This window comes from Ursus maritimus, unplaced genomic scaffold, assembly GCF_017311325.1.
Source record: "Ursus maritimus isolate PB19 unplaced genomic scaffold, ASM1731132v1 scaffold_21, whole genome shotgun sequence".
NCBI lineage: Eukaryota > Metazoa > Chordata > Mammalia > Carnivora > Ursidae > Ursus > Ursus maritimus.
The window spans coordinates 49,086,766-49,106,870 of NW_024424564.1; the positions used below are offsets into that span (position 1 = coordinate 49,086,766).

Genomic DNA, 20,105 nt, shown 5'->3' on the forward strand with positions numbered 1-20,105 from the left:
GAGATGACGTAATGTGCTAGTCAGTCGGCGGTCGAGCTGGGAATAAAATCCCAGATTCTAGCTCCCACTGCTTATGTTCTTACTGTCAATCCTACTTCTGCATTTCAAACTTAATTGTAAAATAAACGAGGGTAGAAATATCAGTGTCCACTTCAAAACACATATTAAATACTTACAGAAATTAAATTTTCTACTGCGGTGACACTAATATAACCCCAAAGGCTCTTATCCTCATATTCTAGAGAAACTGTGTGAAGAATCAAAAACAAAAATTTCCATTTCTGCAGTACACACTTCAGCTCCTTAGTTTTCTCAAATAACTTATTATTAATCAAAGGTTTTACAAAACTGGGTGAGTCATTACCAAGCTTCAACTAGTGAGTCTGTAAGCTTCCGTAGGGAGCATAAAACCTCGGTATTAAATTGTTTGCTCATAAAATCAGAAAAAAGAAGCATCAAATAGATTTTCACATCATAAACATCTCATTTAACTATAATTTGACTTGGAAATTATTCTAACATACCAACCTGAGCTTAAAGTTCAATTTCCAAAGTGAACTGCATAACTAAAACAACAAAAGCACACACAGCACACCTTTATGATCATTGTCCTGTATAAAAATCAAAGTAAGTTTTGTGCTTCCCACCCAAGCCGTGCCACAGACACACACAAACCTTAAAGTAAAATAAAAAGTAGTAATGGGGCCAATTCTCCATCTTTAATAGGGGATGAGTGTTCAGTCTAGTTCGCAGATTATTAGTCCCTCCTAATTCTTGCTTTCTAGAACAACACAACCATCTTCCAATTACCAGGAGCCTGATAATCACCTCTTTTGAAATTACCACAGGGACCAGAAAGGAAATAAGAGAAAGAAATTTCCACTCTCAAACTAAATACTGGAGTTCATAGACACTTCATTGTTCCTCTCTCTCACTCCAACTGATTTAGACTTATAAATGAAAAACCTGTCATTTTGTTATAGGGACAAAAACTAAGTCACAGGAACCCAAAGAGCTATTCTCAAATGACCAGAGTTTGCTTTTTGGGTGGCCCAAGAGGCCTAAATTCACCCCTAGCTGCATAATAAGAGTCCAACCACCTTCACATGTGCTATAAAGTGAAAGTAAAGGATGATGTGGGACACTCAGTTTTCTCAGGGATTGTTTATTTAATCCATTAGTCCAACTTTCCTTTGAGAAAAATCTTTGTCTTGGTTTCTGTCATTGAAACCAATCATAGCTTCTTAGAGTCAGGGGCTCTAAGGTCTCTCAGACTTTACTGTGAGTATGAATCACCCGGGGATCTTGTTAAACTGCAGACTATGATTCAGAAGGTCTGGGACCGCGTGCCCAACGAGCTCCCAGGTGATGTCAGTGCTGCTGCTTGATGCATACACTTTAAGTAGGAGGACTATAAGAAATGTTTCCGAGTAGAAATTACCTCTATCAGATGTTTATTCTTGAAAGAGATAGCCTCCGCCAGGACTTTGTAAAGGAGAGAATATTCCAGAGCTGAAATAAGATACCTGCTCCTCCTCCCTGTTCTACGATTTTTACGAGCCGGTTGTAAACCCAACATGGTACCCGAATAAAGGGCAACTTTTTAAAATGTCTTTTGTGTCAACAGTTTATTGGGGCTTGACTTGATAGGGCTTGTATGGATGAACATAAAACTTCAACCCTTTTGTAATGAAAAGGCTGATTCAAAATAAATATTTTTAATTATGTCAAATACTAATGAATAAGTGATGTTCACAAATAGTTTATAAGAGAATCATTTGGGATTAATCATTTTAATTTCTCCCACAAAATAAATAGCTCATGTACTAAAGAAGACATCTTTCCTTAAGCAGGAAGAAAAAAGCTCGACAAAAATAAAGTCATGCCTGCGGCACAATCATAATATTTTTAGTGAGGAAAATACCAAGATTAAAACATACAAAAGTATATGAGGAGAATTATATGCTATTAAATGTGTCCCTAGAATCTGGGGGGAGGGTTCAGAGGAAAAGAACAGCTGGTAAATTTAAGAAAGATTTTAACTGGAAAAGATTACACATGAGAGCAATAGTCCATTCCCCTTAAGAAAAACAATAAACGCCCACAAACTTTCATTTTCAGGTTTTCAATAATTTTTTTTTTTTTGTATGACCATTAGATTAACCTCCCCCACAAAACTCAACCAACAGTCATAAAAATTAAGTTGTAGACAGGTCCAACTGGCCATATTCCATGTTTACCCTTAGACGCTTTTCCAGCCAGTGAGGGTAAAACTCATGGTGCACACAGCAAGAGTAAAAAGAGAATCACTTCCCTTCGCACAGAAGGCACCCCCCATCTTGAGCATCTTTCTGCACTTTTGGAGTATGGACTGTGAGGTGTCTCAGTGCTTGTGGGCACTCTTCAGCCCCATAACTGTGAAGGTAGCAGCCGTCAGTTTCTCATAAACCAGGAACATGAGAGCAGCAGTGAGGACTGTCTGCAGCAGTTTGGCTTCAAGGCCTTTGTAGAGTCCCATAATTCCAAAACGCCTAAAAGGAAAGAGGTTTGAAAAAAAATAAAAGGTTTTCTTCATAAAAGTCAACTCCTGCATCAAAGAAGCAGGTTATAGTAGCCACCGCTTATCCCTGGGGGATGATGTTCCAAGACCCTCAGTGGACATCTGAAACTTCTTCGGTACTGAACCACCTATTTTTTTCCTATACATACACACCTATCATAAAGTCTAACTTATAAAACAGGCACAGTAAGAGATTAACAACAATAGCTAATAACAAAACGGAACAACAATATACTGTAATAAAAGTTATGGGAATGTGGTCTCTCCCTCTCTGTCAGTATCTAGGTATTGAGATGCAGTGAGGTGAATGATGCAGATATTGTGACTTGGTGTTAGGTCCTACTGACCTACTGACAATAAGTCAGAAGGAGGATCATGGGCTTCCAGACTGAGGTTGACTGTGGATCCCTGAAACCATGGGAAGGGACACTGCGGGTGAGGGGGGAATACTGTATTTGTATTTTCTAAATTTTATATAAGTGGAATCATATGGTGTGAATTCTTTTTTGTCTGACTTCTTTCACTTGGCAAAATTATTTTGAAATCCAACCATGTTGTTGTATGTGTTAGTAACTCCTTTCTTATGAGCAGTGTTCCACTATGTAGATAGATAGTAACTAATGTGTCTACTCACCCAACGATGGGACATTTGTGTTGTTTCTGGTTTTTGACTCTTACAAATAAAACTGCTATTAATAACTGTGTACAAATTTTTGCACAGACATATTTCATTTCTCTTGGGTATACAACTTGAGAGGAAAGGCTAGGTCCTATGGTAGTTGTATGTTTAACTTTTGAAGAAAATACCAAACTTTCCAAAATGGTCAGACCATTTTATTTTCCCACCAGCAGCACAGGAAGGTTCTGGTTGCTCCACATTCTTGCTAATACTTGGTATGGTGAGCATTTAGTTTTAACTTTATACCAATTCTTTTTTTTTTTTATATATACCAATTCTTTATCTTTTTTTTAATCCCAAGCATATTCTGTTTTTGTAATAAATCTATTTACTTTCAAAATATCTTACAACTAGGAACAGTAATAAAGTTATAGCAGCTTTTGCTTCAAAGGAGGCCCCTGACTTAAATTTGACACCTCTGAGATTCTCTAAATGGAATGATACAGGGAAATGACGAAAGTACCTGCCCTCATAGGGCCATTGTCAGGATTAAATGAGATTACCTGTTCGAAGTACGGAGCTCAGTGTCTGCCACAAAGCAAACACTCAGAAATGTTAGCTACTCGTACCATCATCAGCACTGCTGTCATCATTACAATAATTACTGTTACTCTTCCTACGCCCCTCTCCCTTTCTCACTATGACTACTGCTCTATATCTGTTTATGTCAATCTATGAGAGAGGTCACAGGATATGCCAGTGACAGCAGCACTACCAAGGCAGAACAGTCTCTACATTAGATGATAGGAGGCTTCCTTCTCTAAAGGAGTTCCGTATATTTCTAAGTTACAAAGAATAAAGACCTGAAGTTTTTCCATAACTTCCCCAAATGCTGCCATATTGCACTAAGCCCCTAAAATGAGAAATGTCTGAACACAGCATGCAAGGAGAGGTTTCTAGGCTGCCACTGCCAAGGGAGTAGTGCAAGTTAAGTAGATCCAGCCATTCCCTGGCAGAGATGGCTGCTGAAAGACAGGACAGAATGTGAAACATCTACAAAGCTCACTTTACTCGTTGGTGAAGAAGATAGAGAACATTCCGAAGACTCCCCAGTGTTCTGTTTTCTGGGTTTAGTCTGTGACGTCCAAACTGGGAAAGAAGAAAAACAGATCAATTTCTACCTGCGGAGGAAATTATGTTGGAGTAATGTCTTACAGTATACAGTAATAAAAATATCCGAGTATGTAGATTGCATGAATCTTCTCTTTTTTCAGTGAAGTAAGTGAAAATAAGAAATATTTTTCGAGGCACCTGGGTGGCTCAGTCAGTTGGGTGTTCGACTCTTGGTTTTGGCTCAGGTCATGGGATCGAGCTCCACGTCAGGCTCTGTGCTCAGCACAGAGTCTGCTTCAGATTCTCTCTCCTTGTCCCTCCCCCTCTGCCGTTCCCTCTGCTCTCTCTCTCAAATAAATTAAATAAATACATACATAAGAAATATTTTTCAATGCAGCGAGCATGAGAATTTTTACTTTAGAGAATTATGGGGGAAATACTACCCCAAAAGAAAACAAACATGCCCACAATTAAGATTTAGATACTGATGGTATGGCTTACCCTCCAGTCCTTTAGAAAGTTGTGATAAACACTAATCAATTAGAAACACTGCAGTCTAAGCTCTTCACATTATATATTTACATTATAAAAGTATCAAAAAACATTTATTTAGATGCTACTGAATTCCCTTATATTAAGGACCAATGTAAAAATAGCACAACAGTAGAAAGACTTTTAACAAAAGGTAATAAATATTTTGAACTGAAATATTTTCACCATCACCACCATTTTATCTATCAATAAATACTTTGAATTTTTTTCTCCAAAATAGATCATGAATCTGTCCATGTCTTATCTCTCCTCTCCATGGCTACCACCTTAGTGTAGGCCACAATCACCTCTCACCTGTACCGTGGAAATGGCCTCCTACCTGATTGCCCTCCCACCCTTATCTCTTAGCCCTAAGACCAATTCACCACACAATAGCTACGGGAATCTTCTCGAATTGTAAATCAGATCACATTGCTTCCTAGTTTAAAGCGTTTCAAAGGCTTCCCACTCAGGTTGAGAATAAAATCTAGAGTCTTCACCTATAGCCTTCCCTGCTACTTTTCCAATCTCATCCTGAGCCACTCTCTAGCCAGAGTGGCCTCTGATCAGTTCTCAGTTATCACCAAGCTCTTAGCACATCATGTTCCCTCTACCTAGAATGTTCTTTGACGGTTGGGTCCTTATCTTCCTTTAAGTCTTGATTTTATATACGCCTCCTCGGAGAAGCCCAATCCTTAATCACCCTGTCTAAGAAGATCCACACCATGGCCCTCTCTACCAAATCACAGAACACAGCTCACCTCCTTAATAGCTCTTTCCTCAACTTACAATTACCTCTTTATTTTGTTTATTTACCTGTTCATTCTTTCCTCTGTTACCTCCATGAAGACAGGGATTATGATTTTTACTCACCATGTGTACCCAGCTCCTCACAGAGTGGGTGCTTAACAAATATTTTGATGAATAAATAACTGAATGAAAAAAAAAAAAAAAAACCCAGAAATTTAAAAGTACTTCAGAACAACTAAATCAATTTCTCCTGAACGAACTAAACAAATCAACTTCTGGATTTTGTATGGTTAACCTAAGCAAGTCAACTTAAATGAGAAGGAAACAAGCTTACACATTCCTGAAGTCATTAAAGAACATCCTTCCACATTTGGGTTTTCTGAGACACTATGTTGCCTAAGAAATCACAAATGTAAACTTTGTTCCAAACCAAATAGGAAACCAACTGACAGCCAGCCTGGTAAGCAATTATCAAACAAATGGAAAAATAGTATAGCCTACCAACTGACTACATTATTGCTTTATTAACATTGCCTTAAACAGAGAAACCATGTACTTTAGAATGTTGTTTGACCAAATGCAGGAAGAACCCCATCACTCACCCTCAGAATTGACTGTATTGTCTGCATGGGATAGGTGACGGTGGTCGCAATCGCTTTGGATATTGCACCAATGATGAACACATCCAAAGAAGAAAGCTGGAAAGCAAAGAAAGACCAAACCACATCAACCCAAATAAGAGACTGTCAGAGATTATTATTTGCTGCTTTCAAAATCAGGGATTACCTTCACTCGTTTCTTTAGAAGTTGCCGTTTTAAACCTTCATAGAACATGAACTGGATGGCAGGATTGAAGACCAACAGCAACGAAGGAAATGTGCCATTCCATAAAGCCAAGATTCCTTCATCTCGAATGATCTGGTGAAAAGCATCTAAGCAAGAAATCAAGGACTTTTGATTACAATCCCCTAACTGGAGAACACAATGTGAATTTTGTTCAAATGTACCCAGAACACAAATCATACTGGTTCTATTAAAATCTCCTTCTTGCAGGGCGCCTGGGTGGCACAGCAGTTAAGCATCTGCCTTTGCCTCAGGGCGTGATCCCGGCGTTATGGGATCAAGCCCCACATCAGGCTCCTCCGCTATGAGCCTGCTTCTTCCTCTCCCACTCCCCCTGCTTGTGTTCCCTCTCTCACTGGCTGTCTCTATCTCTGTCAAATAAATAAATAAAATCTTAAAAAAAAAAAAAAAATCTCCTTCTTGCAATGACGGTTTGGGGCAAGTTCATCAGTTAACTACTTTTTGATAATCATCAGACCCTGACAGTCACATTTTTGAAAGACCAACTTAAATCACAGGCAACTCTTCCTGACAATCTGGCATTAGAACATCAGGTTTTCCTAAGTAACCACCACCACCACGACTGAGAACTCTGTCTTACAGAGAATTGTGAACTTATAGCCCATGTGTTTCACAGCAAAGTCCAGGACAACAACAGATAGTACCCAGGGATCCATTATTTAGGATGTGACTTGTAAGAAAACCACTATTCTTATTACAAAGATGGACACATGGGAAAGGAGTACCAGGTAACGTAGTATTATTAAGCTCAAAGTCATCATATTAATGATAACCTTATCCAAAGACAACAATAAAAGAAACAGTGTAGATTATTCTTTAGAAAGACTGACCTCCTCCCACCAACACTCCACGGGAACCGCATACTTCTCTACCTCCCAACATTGGGTTTGGTCAAGAGGATGTCAGCAAATGAGATGCGAACAGGGGCTTTTACAAGACGTGTCCTCTTGTGCTTTTGCCATCACCAAGAGAAGAATATGTGTAGCCTGATCCCAGCCTAGATGAGTCAAATCCTTGTCAATCCACAGACACGTGAGCTAAACAAATGTCTACCGTTAGATGTGGAGATTTGAGGCTGCCTGATATGCAGCATTATCATGGCAATAAATTCCAGACACAGAGAGAAAATAAGCTCCTTAAATAGGAACTCACCCAATAAACACTTACCAATAATACCTTTGTAGTTGGTTGGTACAATGTCTTCATTCCTAAATTTTGCCCCTTGCAGCTTCAGTCTGGTGTTTACCACCCAGAGTGGAGTTGTTAGCAACACATTCACCACTCCTTTAAAAAGAAAGAGGAGACAAAGGGAAAGCAAAATGTAACCTTGCAAGCTTTGCTGTCTTATGTTAAAGCTATGTACCAATGTTTCATTTATACTTCTGCCACTGACCTACTGGGAGACCTGAGGTAAGGTGTCTCTCTGTGACAGGGTACAACACAAGCCACCACTGTTAGAAGCAATTAAGAAGCCTTGCTGATAGCAAAATGGCTGCCAGCAGTACCTTTCCACATTTGTATAACAGGAAATGATCTATTTGTCAATTGATATAGCATCCAAAGTAGCCATTCTGATCTAGTTCTAAGTACATTTTTAAAATAACAGTTTTAATAAGGTTTACTGATCACATGCTAAGTCCACGACAATATCCAATGAAACACAATCTGCAACTCTCACGTAAGGAGCTGACATGGTTGTAAGTGAGTATGGATTTGGTGCAATGGGTGACAGATGGAGGAAAGTGGTGACATTTGAAAGAGCTTCACCAGGGACTAGAGGATCAAGAGTTCCTCATCGCTTAGGGAATTAGGATAGGCAGGCAGCAAGCAGTAGTTATGAACCATCACAAAACACCTGAAACAGCTTCGCAAGCATCACGATCCTTACAAGCTTAAGGATGGGGATGTTGGCCCCCCAATGTTGCCTCAGAGTGGAACAATACAATGAGCCAGGTGCTTCTTTTTTGAAAACACATGATCCCAAGTTAACACCATCTTGAGATATTAAAATATTCCTCATCAGTCCTGGAATGATTAAAAAAAAAACACCAGATAGAGTTGTAATAAAGTGCCTGACACACAGTATACATGCTATAAGTATTTTTTAAATATTGAACAAATGAACCAATGAAAAAACTCAGCAAACAACCACACATCAAGCTATCTAGCTCTAGCCAGGCTCTGAGTAACCAAGAGGCATAATCCTAAGGAAGAGAAATCTTTTACTAAACGTCATTTAAATACAACAGGAGAAAGAATGTTTTGATTTAAGGAATCTCAAAACGCATCATTCGGAAAACACAAATCCAACCAAAGACAAGCTCGATGAAACAGCCAAGAGATTAAAATCCTATTTTTTCATCTGTTGTATATAGTTGCTAAAGTAAGATAATTTGTTACCTCTTTCTTAGAACACTTTTCTCAAAATAAAAAACATTATCAAAAAATTTTATGAGCTGTATTTATTATATTTTCAAGAGTCACATAACACACCAAGGAGTCATCTTTAGTTATGACTCACTATATTCATGCATTGTCATTTAAGGCATTGATCATAATCTGGAAAAGCCTTACCTAGAGATTCTTGCTAGTCTCATTTTTAAAAAGTGCCAGTGCTCCAGAGGTCAAGATAGAAGAATATCAATACATGCCCACTCGCCCAGACTTTAAAATGTGTTCCTATTGAATGTAATGCACACATCACTTGACAGAAAAATCAACACCAAGAAAAATCAGACAGAAAGTACTACTGAGCAGTCTATTGCATTTTTTTTTTTCAGATGAGGACAGGAGAGCTCAGAAACAGAGATCACAGGCTTCTGTAGATAACGTAGACAGGCAAAGTGTACACACCTTTCCAAACAAATAAAACGTGTTGTCTATTAAACAAACTCTTTAGAAATCAAAATTCCTTTCATGCTCTATTCAAGAGGTAAGTACCCACAAAACACTTCAGAGGCAATGCAGCCTAGATTTAAGATTTAACCATCATTTAAAATTCTGCTTTCATATATATCTCTGTTTCAAACTGAAAGAGTGAGAGGATTCTAAGGACAATCTCAAGTACAAAACTGTACTATATCATTTAAAGAAGAGAATATAAAATCCTTGGGAAAACATTTGTATTCTGAAGCTTTTTATCTGAAAAGTTCAAGTACTTTGTTCATCCTCTAAGCCAAATAGATGGAGAGGTATTTTTTAACCACTATAATTTTATGAGTTCTGGGAACAGACACTCAAAATATTTGGGGATCCAAAACTTTACTGAAAACTTGGAACCTATATAATGAAGCAAAGGACATCATTTCACGGAAGAAAAACAAGCCACAGTCATGATGAGGGATTCCAACTTTACTAACATATGATGGATATGGCTGAAGGATAAAGTTGTCTGCTTATTTATAAGCCCATGTAGAAAGTTTTTTCAATTCTAAGCTGTGGCTGTTACTTCACCTCTAAGATGGGAAAACTAATACTTTACCTACTTAATGACAAGAAATTGTTTTTCTTTCAATTCGAATGATCCCATTTTCATAAAAAATCACTTATAAGAAAACAGAATCAAAATTAAGAGATGAACAGTAATTGAACACGTACACGGAAATTATTCACTGATTCAAGGAATAATTGGGACACAGCTGTTTACTTCTGAAATCTTGAAAACAAAATAGTTTTATTAGCAGTGAGACTATTAAGGAGAGAAAACAAAAAAGAAGTATGCTAATCGTGTATGCACTTCCGGGAAATAAGTGCAATGACCACTGATACAAGAAAAAGGCAGATCGAGGTCATAAACTAACCACTTGGCTCCCTATAAAGGAATGCAACTTGATACACAACAGGAACAAACATGCCTTACCAGATTTAAGACTGGAGGTCAAGAAAGGAATATGAACTGTCAACAATAACACCACTGGCATTCAAAAACAGTTACTGGTAAAAATCCCGATTTCATAAAAATGTCAAGTATCTTCTTCATTTAAATTTTCTGTGAGATTCTGTTTCCAAATCCCTCCCTAAGGTATTAAGCTATATGAGCTTTTTTCCTATGAAAATACAATAAGTAATAAATTTCTAAGTCTCAAGCAGAACTTGAATAACAATTATACTGTTCCTAGTTCTCCTTGGAGAAAATGAAACTCATTTCTACAGTGATTTTAACATATGACAAGGCTCACAGCAGGAAAAGAAAAAGTGGTTCTAATTCTAAGAATGCACAGGTATTAAGATATGAAAACATGTTATGAGGAGAAATTTAAAACTCACAAAAGTAATTTCCAAAGAATTTCTTACTTTCAGAAAAAAGAGAGAATCTATAATCAGAGAATCTCAGATTCTCAATCTCAGATTCTCAAATAAAATACATTTTGCCAAGGGTCTCTCAACTGTGATATAACTGACATTTTGACTGTGGGCCGGATAATCCTTCCTTTGGGGCAGCAGGTAGGGTATCAGACAGACACAGTAGCTAGATCAGAAAGACAACAGTAGCTGTAGAATGATGCAGTCATTAAATGGCTTGGCATATTCAAGGAATCACAGTATTCCAAGAGAGGATGGGAACAGTAGAGATCAAGCTAGAGGTAAGCAGTATCACAGCAGATCTTGTACGTTGGGCTCTTATCCTGTATATGGTGGGGGCCTTTTATGCTATGGGTACCATGACTTTATCCTATATGCAATTGGGAGACATCAAAGGGTTTGAAGCTGGGAATAACATTATTAGATTTGGCTTTCAGAACAGCAGTTCCTCACCATCTCTCCGAGAAGACCTATAACAGATGAGGCTCACAACTGACACAGACCCATTGCACCTTTCTTTCACATACTCAAGAAAACACTAAAAATATAAGTGAATGAGAATGCTACATCTTTTCTCAAACCTGCTTATGTCAGTTGAATCTGACAATAACAATGGTAGGCAAAACTTTATAGGTATGGGGTATGTACAAGAAAAGACACAAAATTCCCATCAGTGAACCAATATGCCTTGGCCATGTATTTTAAAAAAAAAGTATATATTTATACATCTTAAATTAAAATAAAATACAAGGTAAGTAGGCTATTTATGATACTCCCAATGTCAACTGACTTTTAAAAACTAACTGTCCTGGGGCGCCTGGGTGGCACAGCGGTTAAGCGTCTGCCTTCGGCTCAGGGCGTGATCCCGGCGTTATGGGATCGAGCCCCACATCAGGCTCCTCCGCTATGAGCCTGCTTCTTCCTCTCCCACTCCCCCTGCTTGTGTTCCCTCTCTCGCTGGCTGTCTCTCTCTCTGTCAAATAAATAAATAAAATCTTCAAAAAAAAATTTTTTTTTGAGCAACAAAGAACATAACAGAGTAAAAGGCAACATATTTGCAAATCATACATCTCTTAAGGGGCTAATATCCAGAACATATAAAAAATACCTATGGCTCAACAACAAAATATCAAATAACTCAATTAAAAAATGGGCAAAGGACTTGAACAGACGCTTCTCCAAAGATGATATACAATCGGCCAATACCATATGAAAAGATGCTCAACGTCACTACTCATCAGAGAAATGCAAATCAAACCACAATGAAATATCACCTCACACCATCGTTGGGATGGCTATTATCAAAGCAAACACCCAGAAAGTAACAAGAACTGATAAGGATGTGGAGAATTAAAAACCCCTGCTGGTGGGATTATAAAATGGCATAACTGCTGTGGAAAATAGTACGGTGGCTCCTCACGAAATAAAAAACAAACAAACAACAAACAAACAAACAAAACAACACAAAAAAACCCCTAACATATGATCCTGCAATCTCACTTCTAGGAATATAGCCAAACGAACTGAAAGCAGGGACTTGAAGAGCTATATTTGCATAACTCAAGTTCATAATAGCAACTATTCCCAGTATCCAAGAGTTAGAAACAACCTAAATGTCCATCAACAGATGAACAGATAAACAAAATGTGGTATATACATACAAGTAAATATTATTTAGCCTTAAAAAAAAAAAAGAAACCCTATTACATCCTACAACATAAATGAACCTTGAGGACATCATGCTGAATGAAATGAGCCAGTCACAAAAAGACAAATGCTGTATGATTCCAGTTATATAAGGCATCTAAAGTAGTAGTAGTAGATTTATAGAAACAGAAAGAATGGGGTCAGAGAAGGGAATAAGGGGGAGTTGTTGTCTAACGGTTACAGAGTTTCACATCTGTAAGATGAAAATGTTCCGGAGATCTGTTTCACAATAATGTAAATAAACTTACTATTGAAGTATACACTTAAAAATTGTTTAAATGATAAATTATATGTTGTATGTTTTTACCAAACACACACACACACACACACACACACACACACACACAGAACCAAGTCAGGAAATTAATTATATTCTTTGTAGCATTACTTTGTGCTAAAATAACCTCTTAGAAAATATATGAACCACAAGATAATATATTAAAATATAAAAAAGTTTATACTTAGAAAACTTTGTTACCTGCAACAAATCCAACTACTAGATCTTTTCCAGTAGTAGAACGTTGACCTTTGACCCAGATTGCTTTGAGACTATTAAAAGTGTAAAAATAGACAAAATTGGAGCAGCAGAGACTGGAGATAACTGGAAACCACCCTCGATATGGTGCCAGGCTAGAGGAAAAACACAATAAGCAATGTAAAGATGCTGGACAAAAGCCAGTGGAAATGGGCAAAGTCCTAGGAAGGGCTGATGATCATCGTTCACAGATTCTCAAAGTTCACTCCTACACTATGACATACTCCAAACTGTACATACATCTCACATTCTGAAGGATGTCAAAACCAAGAAATCTTTTCTACAATTAATGATGCCAAAGAAACAATACTTTCAATGACTGATTTTAATGGTTTCCTACCCTTGATTTCCTTTAGTAAATCACTATGTAAAATTAGAGACAATTTCTTCATGGCTGTAAGTTAATATGCATCATTCACATTTTATTACAGGGTAACAACATTTAAAAATGAAGTAAATATAGACATAGTAAGTGTTAAAAAAAAAAAAGAAGAAGAAGTGATAGGGGCATGCTATTAGGGCACAGGAACCAGGCTGAAGGGGCTCCCACCCCAGACAGTTTCAACACGAAAATAATATAGTATAGTAATCCATTGTAAACCACTGAAAAACCAGGAATTTCTGAGTCTAGATTGATACTAAATAAAGTTTCTCTTCATAGGCTCCTGATAGATGCAAGAGAAGAAAAATTATTCAGCGGCTAACCTGAATCTGAGAAATCATAATTAACCAATGAAGGGCAGAAGGACAATATGTGACCCAGATGTGATATCCTAAGGACACAATATCACCTATGCATTATTCTGGTCAAGAACGCATAGCCTCAGTCAAATCATAAAGAAACTTGAGGCAAACTTAAAATGAGAAACATTTTATTTTAAAAAAAGGGGGGGAGGGGAAGTATATTCTTTTAAAATGTCAACATCACGGGGTAAAAGGCTTTGATGTATGGTGTGTAACTTATTCTTAAATAATTGTACAAAAAGTTTGTGTGGCATGTGTGTAATAAAGACAGAAGGGGGAGGGAGACAGAAAGTGGGGAGAGAACATAAGCACAACTGGGAAAATAAATGGGAAAAAAGTATTAATAGGTGGACCTGGGTAAAGGTAAATATCAGTAAAATATACTGATATTCTCTGTACTATTTTTAGTTTTGTAACTTTTTGTGAACTTGAAATTATTTCCAAATAAAAAGTTAAAAAAAAAAGAAGTACATAATCTGAATGCATCTGACAGGAATGAACTAAACAACTTCTTCGGTTCACTGTAAAAAACCAATAAAACATAAAACAAAGCACTGGTTTCATGGAAGACTCTATGACTAAGAATCAAAATGGCCCACTACAAAACTTTAAGGGGATGAAAACAATTATGTACTTACAAATCGGGCAATGAGATTCACAACTACTGCAAGGCTACAAGAATAGAAAGAAAGTGAGTGCCGGGGTGCTAGAGGCCCAGCAATCTAAGGGGCCGCTTTGTCTAACAAAGATGGGCAAGGTGGTACTCACAGGCCTTCTTCCTTAATGATCTCCAGGAGCACCATGTGTGTAGTTTTGGACTTTCTTTTCTCATCAACTGTAATATAAAAGAATATATGTTTAAACTAAATGCTTTGAGAATTATTATCTTCAGCATCAACAAGTTTCACTGAAATGCCATTTACCTCACCGAAGCAATCTCCCTCCCTATTCTTTGAGCTCCATAACTTGCCTCAGCACTCACCAATCCTCCTTGTTCCTGTGTGCTAAATTCTCAACTGTGGATTCCTTGGGTTTCATCTGTTATTCATAAACCGTAAAGCATTTTAACTCAACACCTAATTCCCAAAGCAAAAGATATGACAGGAATCTTACATTTCATAAGGCTTTCTTCTTTTGGGTTTTTTTTTTTTTCAGAGTTACATATCCTCATTTTTATCTTAACATCTTACAAAGTAAAGAGGAAATGAATTACCCATCTCTCTGTTAGCGGAGAGGCCAGGCACAAAAGCTGTGAAGGACACATGTAGTTGACAGCACAGCCAGGATTAAAACTCAAGTTTTCAAAGTTTTAGGCTTGTGCTCTATTTCCTAATCTAAAAAATAAAAAGGATGAGAACGGGGTGCCTGGCTGGCTCACTTGGTAGAACATGTGACTCTTGATCTCAGGGTCGTGAGTTCAAGCCCCACCATGGGCCTAGAACTTACTTAAACTAAAAAAAGGATGAGAACTCTGCTTTTCTTGGCATTCTCACTGAAAATCACAAAACCTCAATTAACTTCACATTTCCTACATTTGGAGGATATTTTGAAAACATAAAAATGTAATTTCCTAAGAATTAAAATTGATACCTATATGGTTTGTGGGATGGTGAATAGGAAACTCCCAGAAGGCAATCTGGCCATAGCTATCAAATTTACAAACAGGTTTACCCTTTGATCCAGCAATCTCACTTCTGGAAATTTGTCCCATAGAACTTAACAGAAACAAAGCAGCATATGAACAAGTCTATTCTACAAAAGAGAAGAGAGGTGCCTGGGTGGCTCCGTCAGTTGGGCATCCAGCTCTTGGGTTCGGCTTGGGTTGTGATCTTGGGGTGGTGGGATCGGGCCCTGCATGGGGCTTCACGCTCAGTGCGGAGTCTGCATGTCCATTTCCCTTTGCTCCTCCCCCTGATGACACTCTCTGTCTCTCTCTCAAATAAATAAAATCTTTAAAGAAAAAAGAGAGAGAAGAAAGCATCCGAGAACCTACAACAGAGGAAGGGGAAACAGGTTGTGGTGCATCTACGCTATGGAACCACTCTACAGCTAGAAGGATCAAGAAGCTTCCAAAGTACCGATTTGGAAGGCATCCAAAAGATGCTGTTAAGTGAAAAATGAAAGGTACAGAACAGTGTGACAAATATGCTTTTTGTGGAAGGATGGGGAAAAACTTCTATATTCTTATTTGCTTGTTATTCCATAATGAAACTCTGCAAGACTATTTAAGAGACTAATAAAGACATTATCTGCAGGGGACAGAAAAGGGGAAAGGGGGCAGATCAGAGTGAGATTTTCCACTGCACTGTGCATCGTTTTATATATTTTGGGTTTTGAGTCATATGAAAAAACTTATCACAAAACTCTAAAATTAATTTATAATAATAGCCATGAAGGGTTTTAACACAGGAATTGGTTTATTCAAAACTAATCTTATTCTTATCTCTTCAAATAAGTTCCGGCACAGGTTTATAATTTCAAGTTGAAAAGTACTGGGGAAAAAACAAGCAGGAATTATAGAGAATTGCCTAGTCCTATAATACAAAAGAGGCAAACTAGGACTACCTGCCCGATTTAGCAGTGACAGTGGGTGTTTGGCTCCACCATGTCTCCTATTCTTTGTTCTCTTTTGAGAAGATCTACCCCCAGCAAAAACTCTCCACACTGTGTCTTAAAAAAGCCATATTGTGCGGTCACTTGGCTGGCTCAGTTGGTAGAGCATTCAACCCTTGATCTCGGGGTTGTAAATTCGAGCCCCATGTTGTACATAGAGATTACTTAAAAAAAAAATTGGGGCACCTGAGTGGCTCAGTTGGTTAAGTGTCTGCCTTGGGCTGGGGTTGTGATCCAGGGTCCTCAGATCGGCCCTGCATGGGGCTCCCTGACCAGTGTGGAGTCTGCTTCTTCCTCTCCCTCTGCCTCTCCCCTCTGCTATGCTTGATCTTTCTCTGTCAAATAAATAAATAAAATCTTTTTTAAAAAGTCATTTTGTTTATTAGAAAGAATCGTAATGATTCAAAATTATTAATGCAATCCCACTCAGGTTCTCTCAGATTAGAGAGCAGCTGAGACTATGACTCATCCATGAATGCTCCTCTATTAATTAGGAAACAGCAGTGATGACCAGTATTTAAAGGCAGCGGAAATGGACAAGGATAGATCGCTAACAAAACAGATATCCTTATGTTAACTCAGAATTTATGAGAAAAATATGTTTGCTTCCTGACACCAAATGAAAAGAATATGATGCCTGCAAAAGATACTCACCTTGAAGTCGGAGTCGAGCTGTATCCAAGGGAAAAAATACTGTCATTGCTGTCACGCTTCCCTGGAAAGTTTGAAAAGCCTTTAGCAATTACAGTTTCACAAAAACAAAAGGCCACAACTTTTAAGTGAATAAAAGTTCATTATTAACAAGGGGTCAAATCAGATTTTCAGTGAGCAGACATATACAATATTGGGATTATTATTGCTCAAGTTCTATAGTTATGTACTTAGAAGTATTTGATTTTCCAGAAGAAATCTTTTTCTCTCTCATAATGAAAAAGAAAATGAAGTAGGTCCCTGGAGAGGACAAAATTAGGGGTTTGCAACCCAGGACACATGTAAAAGATTGCAGATAAGTGGATTTTTAACCTTCTATAGGTCAGTTGCTGCTCCTATGCTCTCTCTGATAACCCCACAAACCAAAATACCCAGTAATCAAACAGATACATACTTCTATTCTCTTTGCTTAACTAATGTTTTTACCACAAAGATGTGTAAAAATCCTATTGTTCTTTAAAATAGTTTTGTTTGCTTGTGTTTTAAGTAAAATAGGGACAATCTTGGCTCAATATTCTATAAATTTATCCAGGGTAATGCAATGACAAAAGTATCAGGGACAGAAGCCGACACCATTCTTTCCATTCATAAAATCCTATGACAGATAGAGGCGCCTGGGTGGCTCAGTCGGTTAAGCATCTGCCTTTGGCTCAGGTCACGATCCCAGGGTCCTGGGATGGAGCCCCGCATTGAGGGGCTGGGGGAGGTCCCTGCTCAGTGGGGACCCTGCTTCTCCCGCTCCCTCTGCCCCCACCTCAAACAAACAAACAAACAAACAAACACTCTTTTTTAAAAATCCTATGACAGATAAAAACCACTTGCATCAAGTTTGGGATGAAATCTTTAGGTGGGTTTATGGTTCTCAACCCAGATGGAGGCCCACTGGTGTATATTCTCAGGCATAAGTTCAAGTTTTAGGCTACTGATCTAATAATGGTTACATAAAATATTTTAATCGTGATAACAACTGGGAATTAGGTCAATCTTACAGATAAGAAACATTTGCCAGGTCTCATTATCTATTTAAGTAGGTCAGCCTGCTTGACAAGGGAGAATACTGTATTGTCCTATTAGTATTCTTCAAAACTCAGATTGAATGTTACCACCCCCTGCCCATCGGGGTATATTCCTCTATGTTGTTCGTTCCTCTGTGTTCCCACAGCACTTGCTTATGTCTCTTCTACCAGACTGTAAGAATATTTACTCATCTCTTTGTACGATATAGATTCTTAATGAAATGTTTACTCAAGTTACCCTTTCAGTTATTTCTGCTTTGTTGATGACTCCAACATAAATGTTCTTTTCTAATAAGGACTAGATAATATTTGATGTCTCAAGAAACATTGGACCCACAAAGTCTTACAGTTTACAGATCTATGCTTCCATCATCCTTGCTCACGCTACAGGCAATTTCCAAGAAAAATGGGGACTGAAAAGCTGGAGAATGCTTGTTGGATTATGAAGGCTGTGGCATTTTTTCCCCATCACATGGTACTATATGTCCATGCACGGTATTGCATAAACAGGGCATCTCCAGGCAGAAAAGTCCTGTCTGCAAACTACTTTTTCAAACAACTGGGCCATTTCCATCCCTCTTCCTTGCCAGCTTTAAACATATACCCAAAGTTTCCTAGGTTAGAAAAACCTGCCTATCTACCTTGATATCTTCCAGTGAAGTATAATTGTATGCCAGGATAAAAAGAACAGTCGGTACAAAGAGTTCAATGCTAGTCCTCCTCAAGGACTAGCATAAAATCAGTAAAACTTTTTAAAATTTATTAGTACTGGAAAGACTAGATCAAGATGGTGAACTCAAAACCCAGCATTGCCTCCTCCCCATTCCAATTACAGAAAAAGGTTTATGTGTAAAAGTATTGTGTAGGGGCACCTGGGTGGCTCAGTTGGTTAAGCGCCTGACTCCTGGTTTGGGCTCAGGTAAGACAGGTTTCTCCACACTCAGGGTAGAGTCTCCTTGATTCTTTCCCCTTCTTGCTCCCTCCCCATCCACTCCTCTCCCTCCTCATGTTCTTGTTCTCTCTCTAAAATAAATAAATAAAAATTTAAGGGTGAAATGAGGGTTTCCATTTCCAGCAATATGGTGGGCTAGACAACATGCTGCAAAATACCTAGCCCTGTTACATAAAATACTAAATATATGACAAACACCTTTTAAGTACTTAGCAGAGCTCAAAGTAAGGGAAATCCACTGGAGCCAGAAAGAGCAGGAACCCATATGATTAAGCAGACTCTGGCTTTGGTTGCCTAAGAATTTTTTTTGCCAATCTAAGTGATCAAGTGGCTTTATTATTATTATTTTTTAATTGAAGTGGAATTCACATAACATAAATTAACCATTTAAAAGTATACCGTTGGGTGACATTTGGTATATTCACAATGTTGTGCAACCACCACTTCTATCAAATTCCAACATATTTCCATCACCTCAAAAGAAAAGCAGGCACGTTTCACCTCCCCCTGCACTCAGCCCTGACTACCCACTAATCTGCTTTTTGTCTCTATGCATGTATCTATCCTGATATTTCATATAAAAACAATCATGCAAAGTGTGACCTCTTGCGTGTGGCTTCTTTCACTGATAATGCTTTTCAAGGTTTATCCACTTTGGAGCATATATCTGTACTTCCTTCCTTTTTATGGCTGAGTACTAGTCAACTGTGTGTATATACTACACTTTGTTTATCCATTCAAAATGTTACGGAATGAGGCATTAAATGTACTAAGTACTGCTGAACTGTACACTTTAAAGTTTTGTGGGGTTTTATGTTTGTTTTTGTTTTTTTAGTAAGCTCTACACCAACATGGGGCTCAAACTCAATTGGACTAAGCCAGCCAGGTGCCCCTGAACTATACACTTCAAAGCGGTTAATTTCATATTATGTGAATTACACAATTAAAAACAATAACAGGGGCGCCTGGGTGGCACAGCGGTTAAGCGTCTGCCTTCAGCTCAGGGCGTGATCCCAGCGTTCTGGGATCGAGTCCCACATCAGGCTCCTCCGCTATGAGCCTGCTTCTTCCTCTCCCACTCCCCCTGC

At 38.1% G+C, this 20,105-nt stretch overlaps 1 protein-coding gene across 1 annotated transcript in view; it reads right to left on the reverse strand.

The window, feature by feature from the left end:
• Window positions 1-1,875: 1,875 nt before the first annotated feature.
• The window catches only part of SLC25A17 (solute carrier family 25 member 17), a 34,983-nt gene continuing 16,753 nt past the window's right edge, over window positions 1,876-20,105 (reverse strand). The window contains exons 2-9 of the mRNA XM_008702963.2: window positions 16,993-17,053; window positions 14,494-14,560; window positions 12,925-13,076; window positions 7,605-7,721; window positions 6,360-6,505; window positions 6,176-6,271; window positions 4,246-4,328; window positions 1,876-2,531 (exon numbers count right to left, since the gene is read on the reverse strand). Of these exons, the coding sequence (XP_008701185.1) occupies window positions 2,384-2,531; window positions 4,246-4,328; window positions 6,176-6,271; window positions 6,360-6,505; window positions 7,605-7,721; window positions 12,925-13,076; window positions 14,494-14,560; window positions 16,993-17,053 (870 nt within the window). The 3' untranslated portion in view covers window positions 1,876-2,383. The remainder of the gene's footprint in view (window positions 2,532-4,245; window positions 4,329-6,175; window positions 6,272-6,359; window positions 6,506-7,604; window positions 7,722-12,924; window positions 13,077-14,493; window positions 14,561-16,992; window positions 17,054-20,105) is intronic.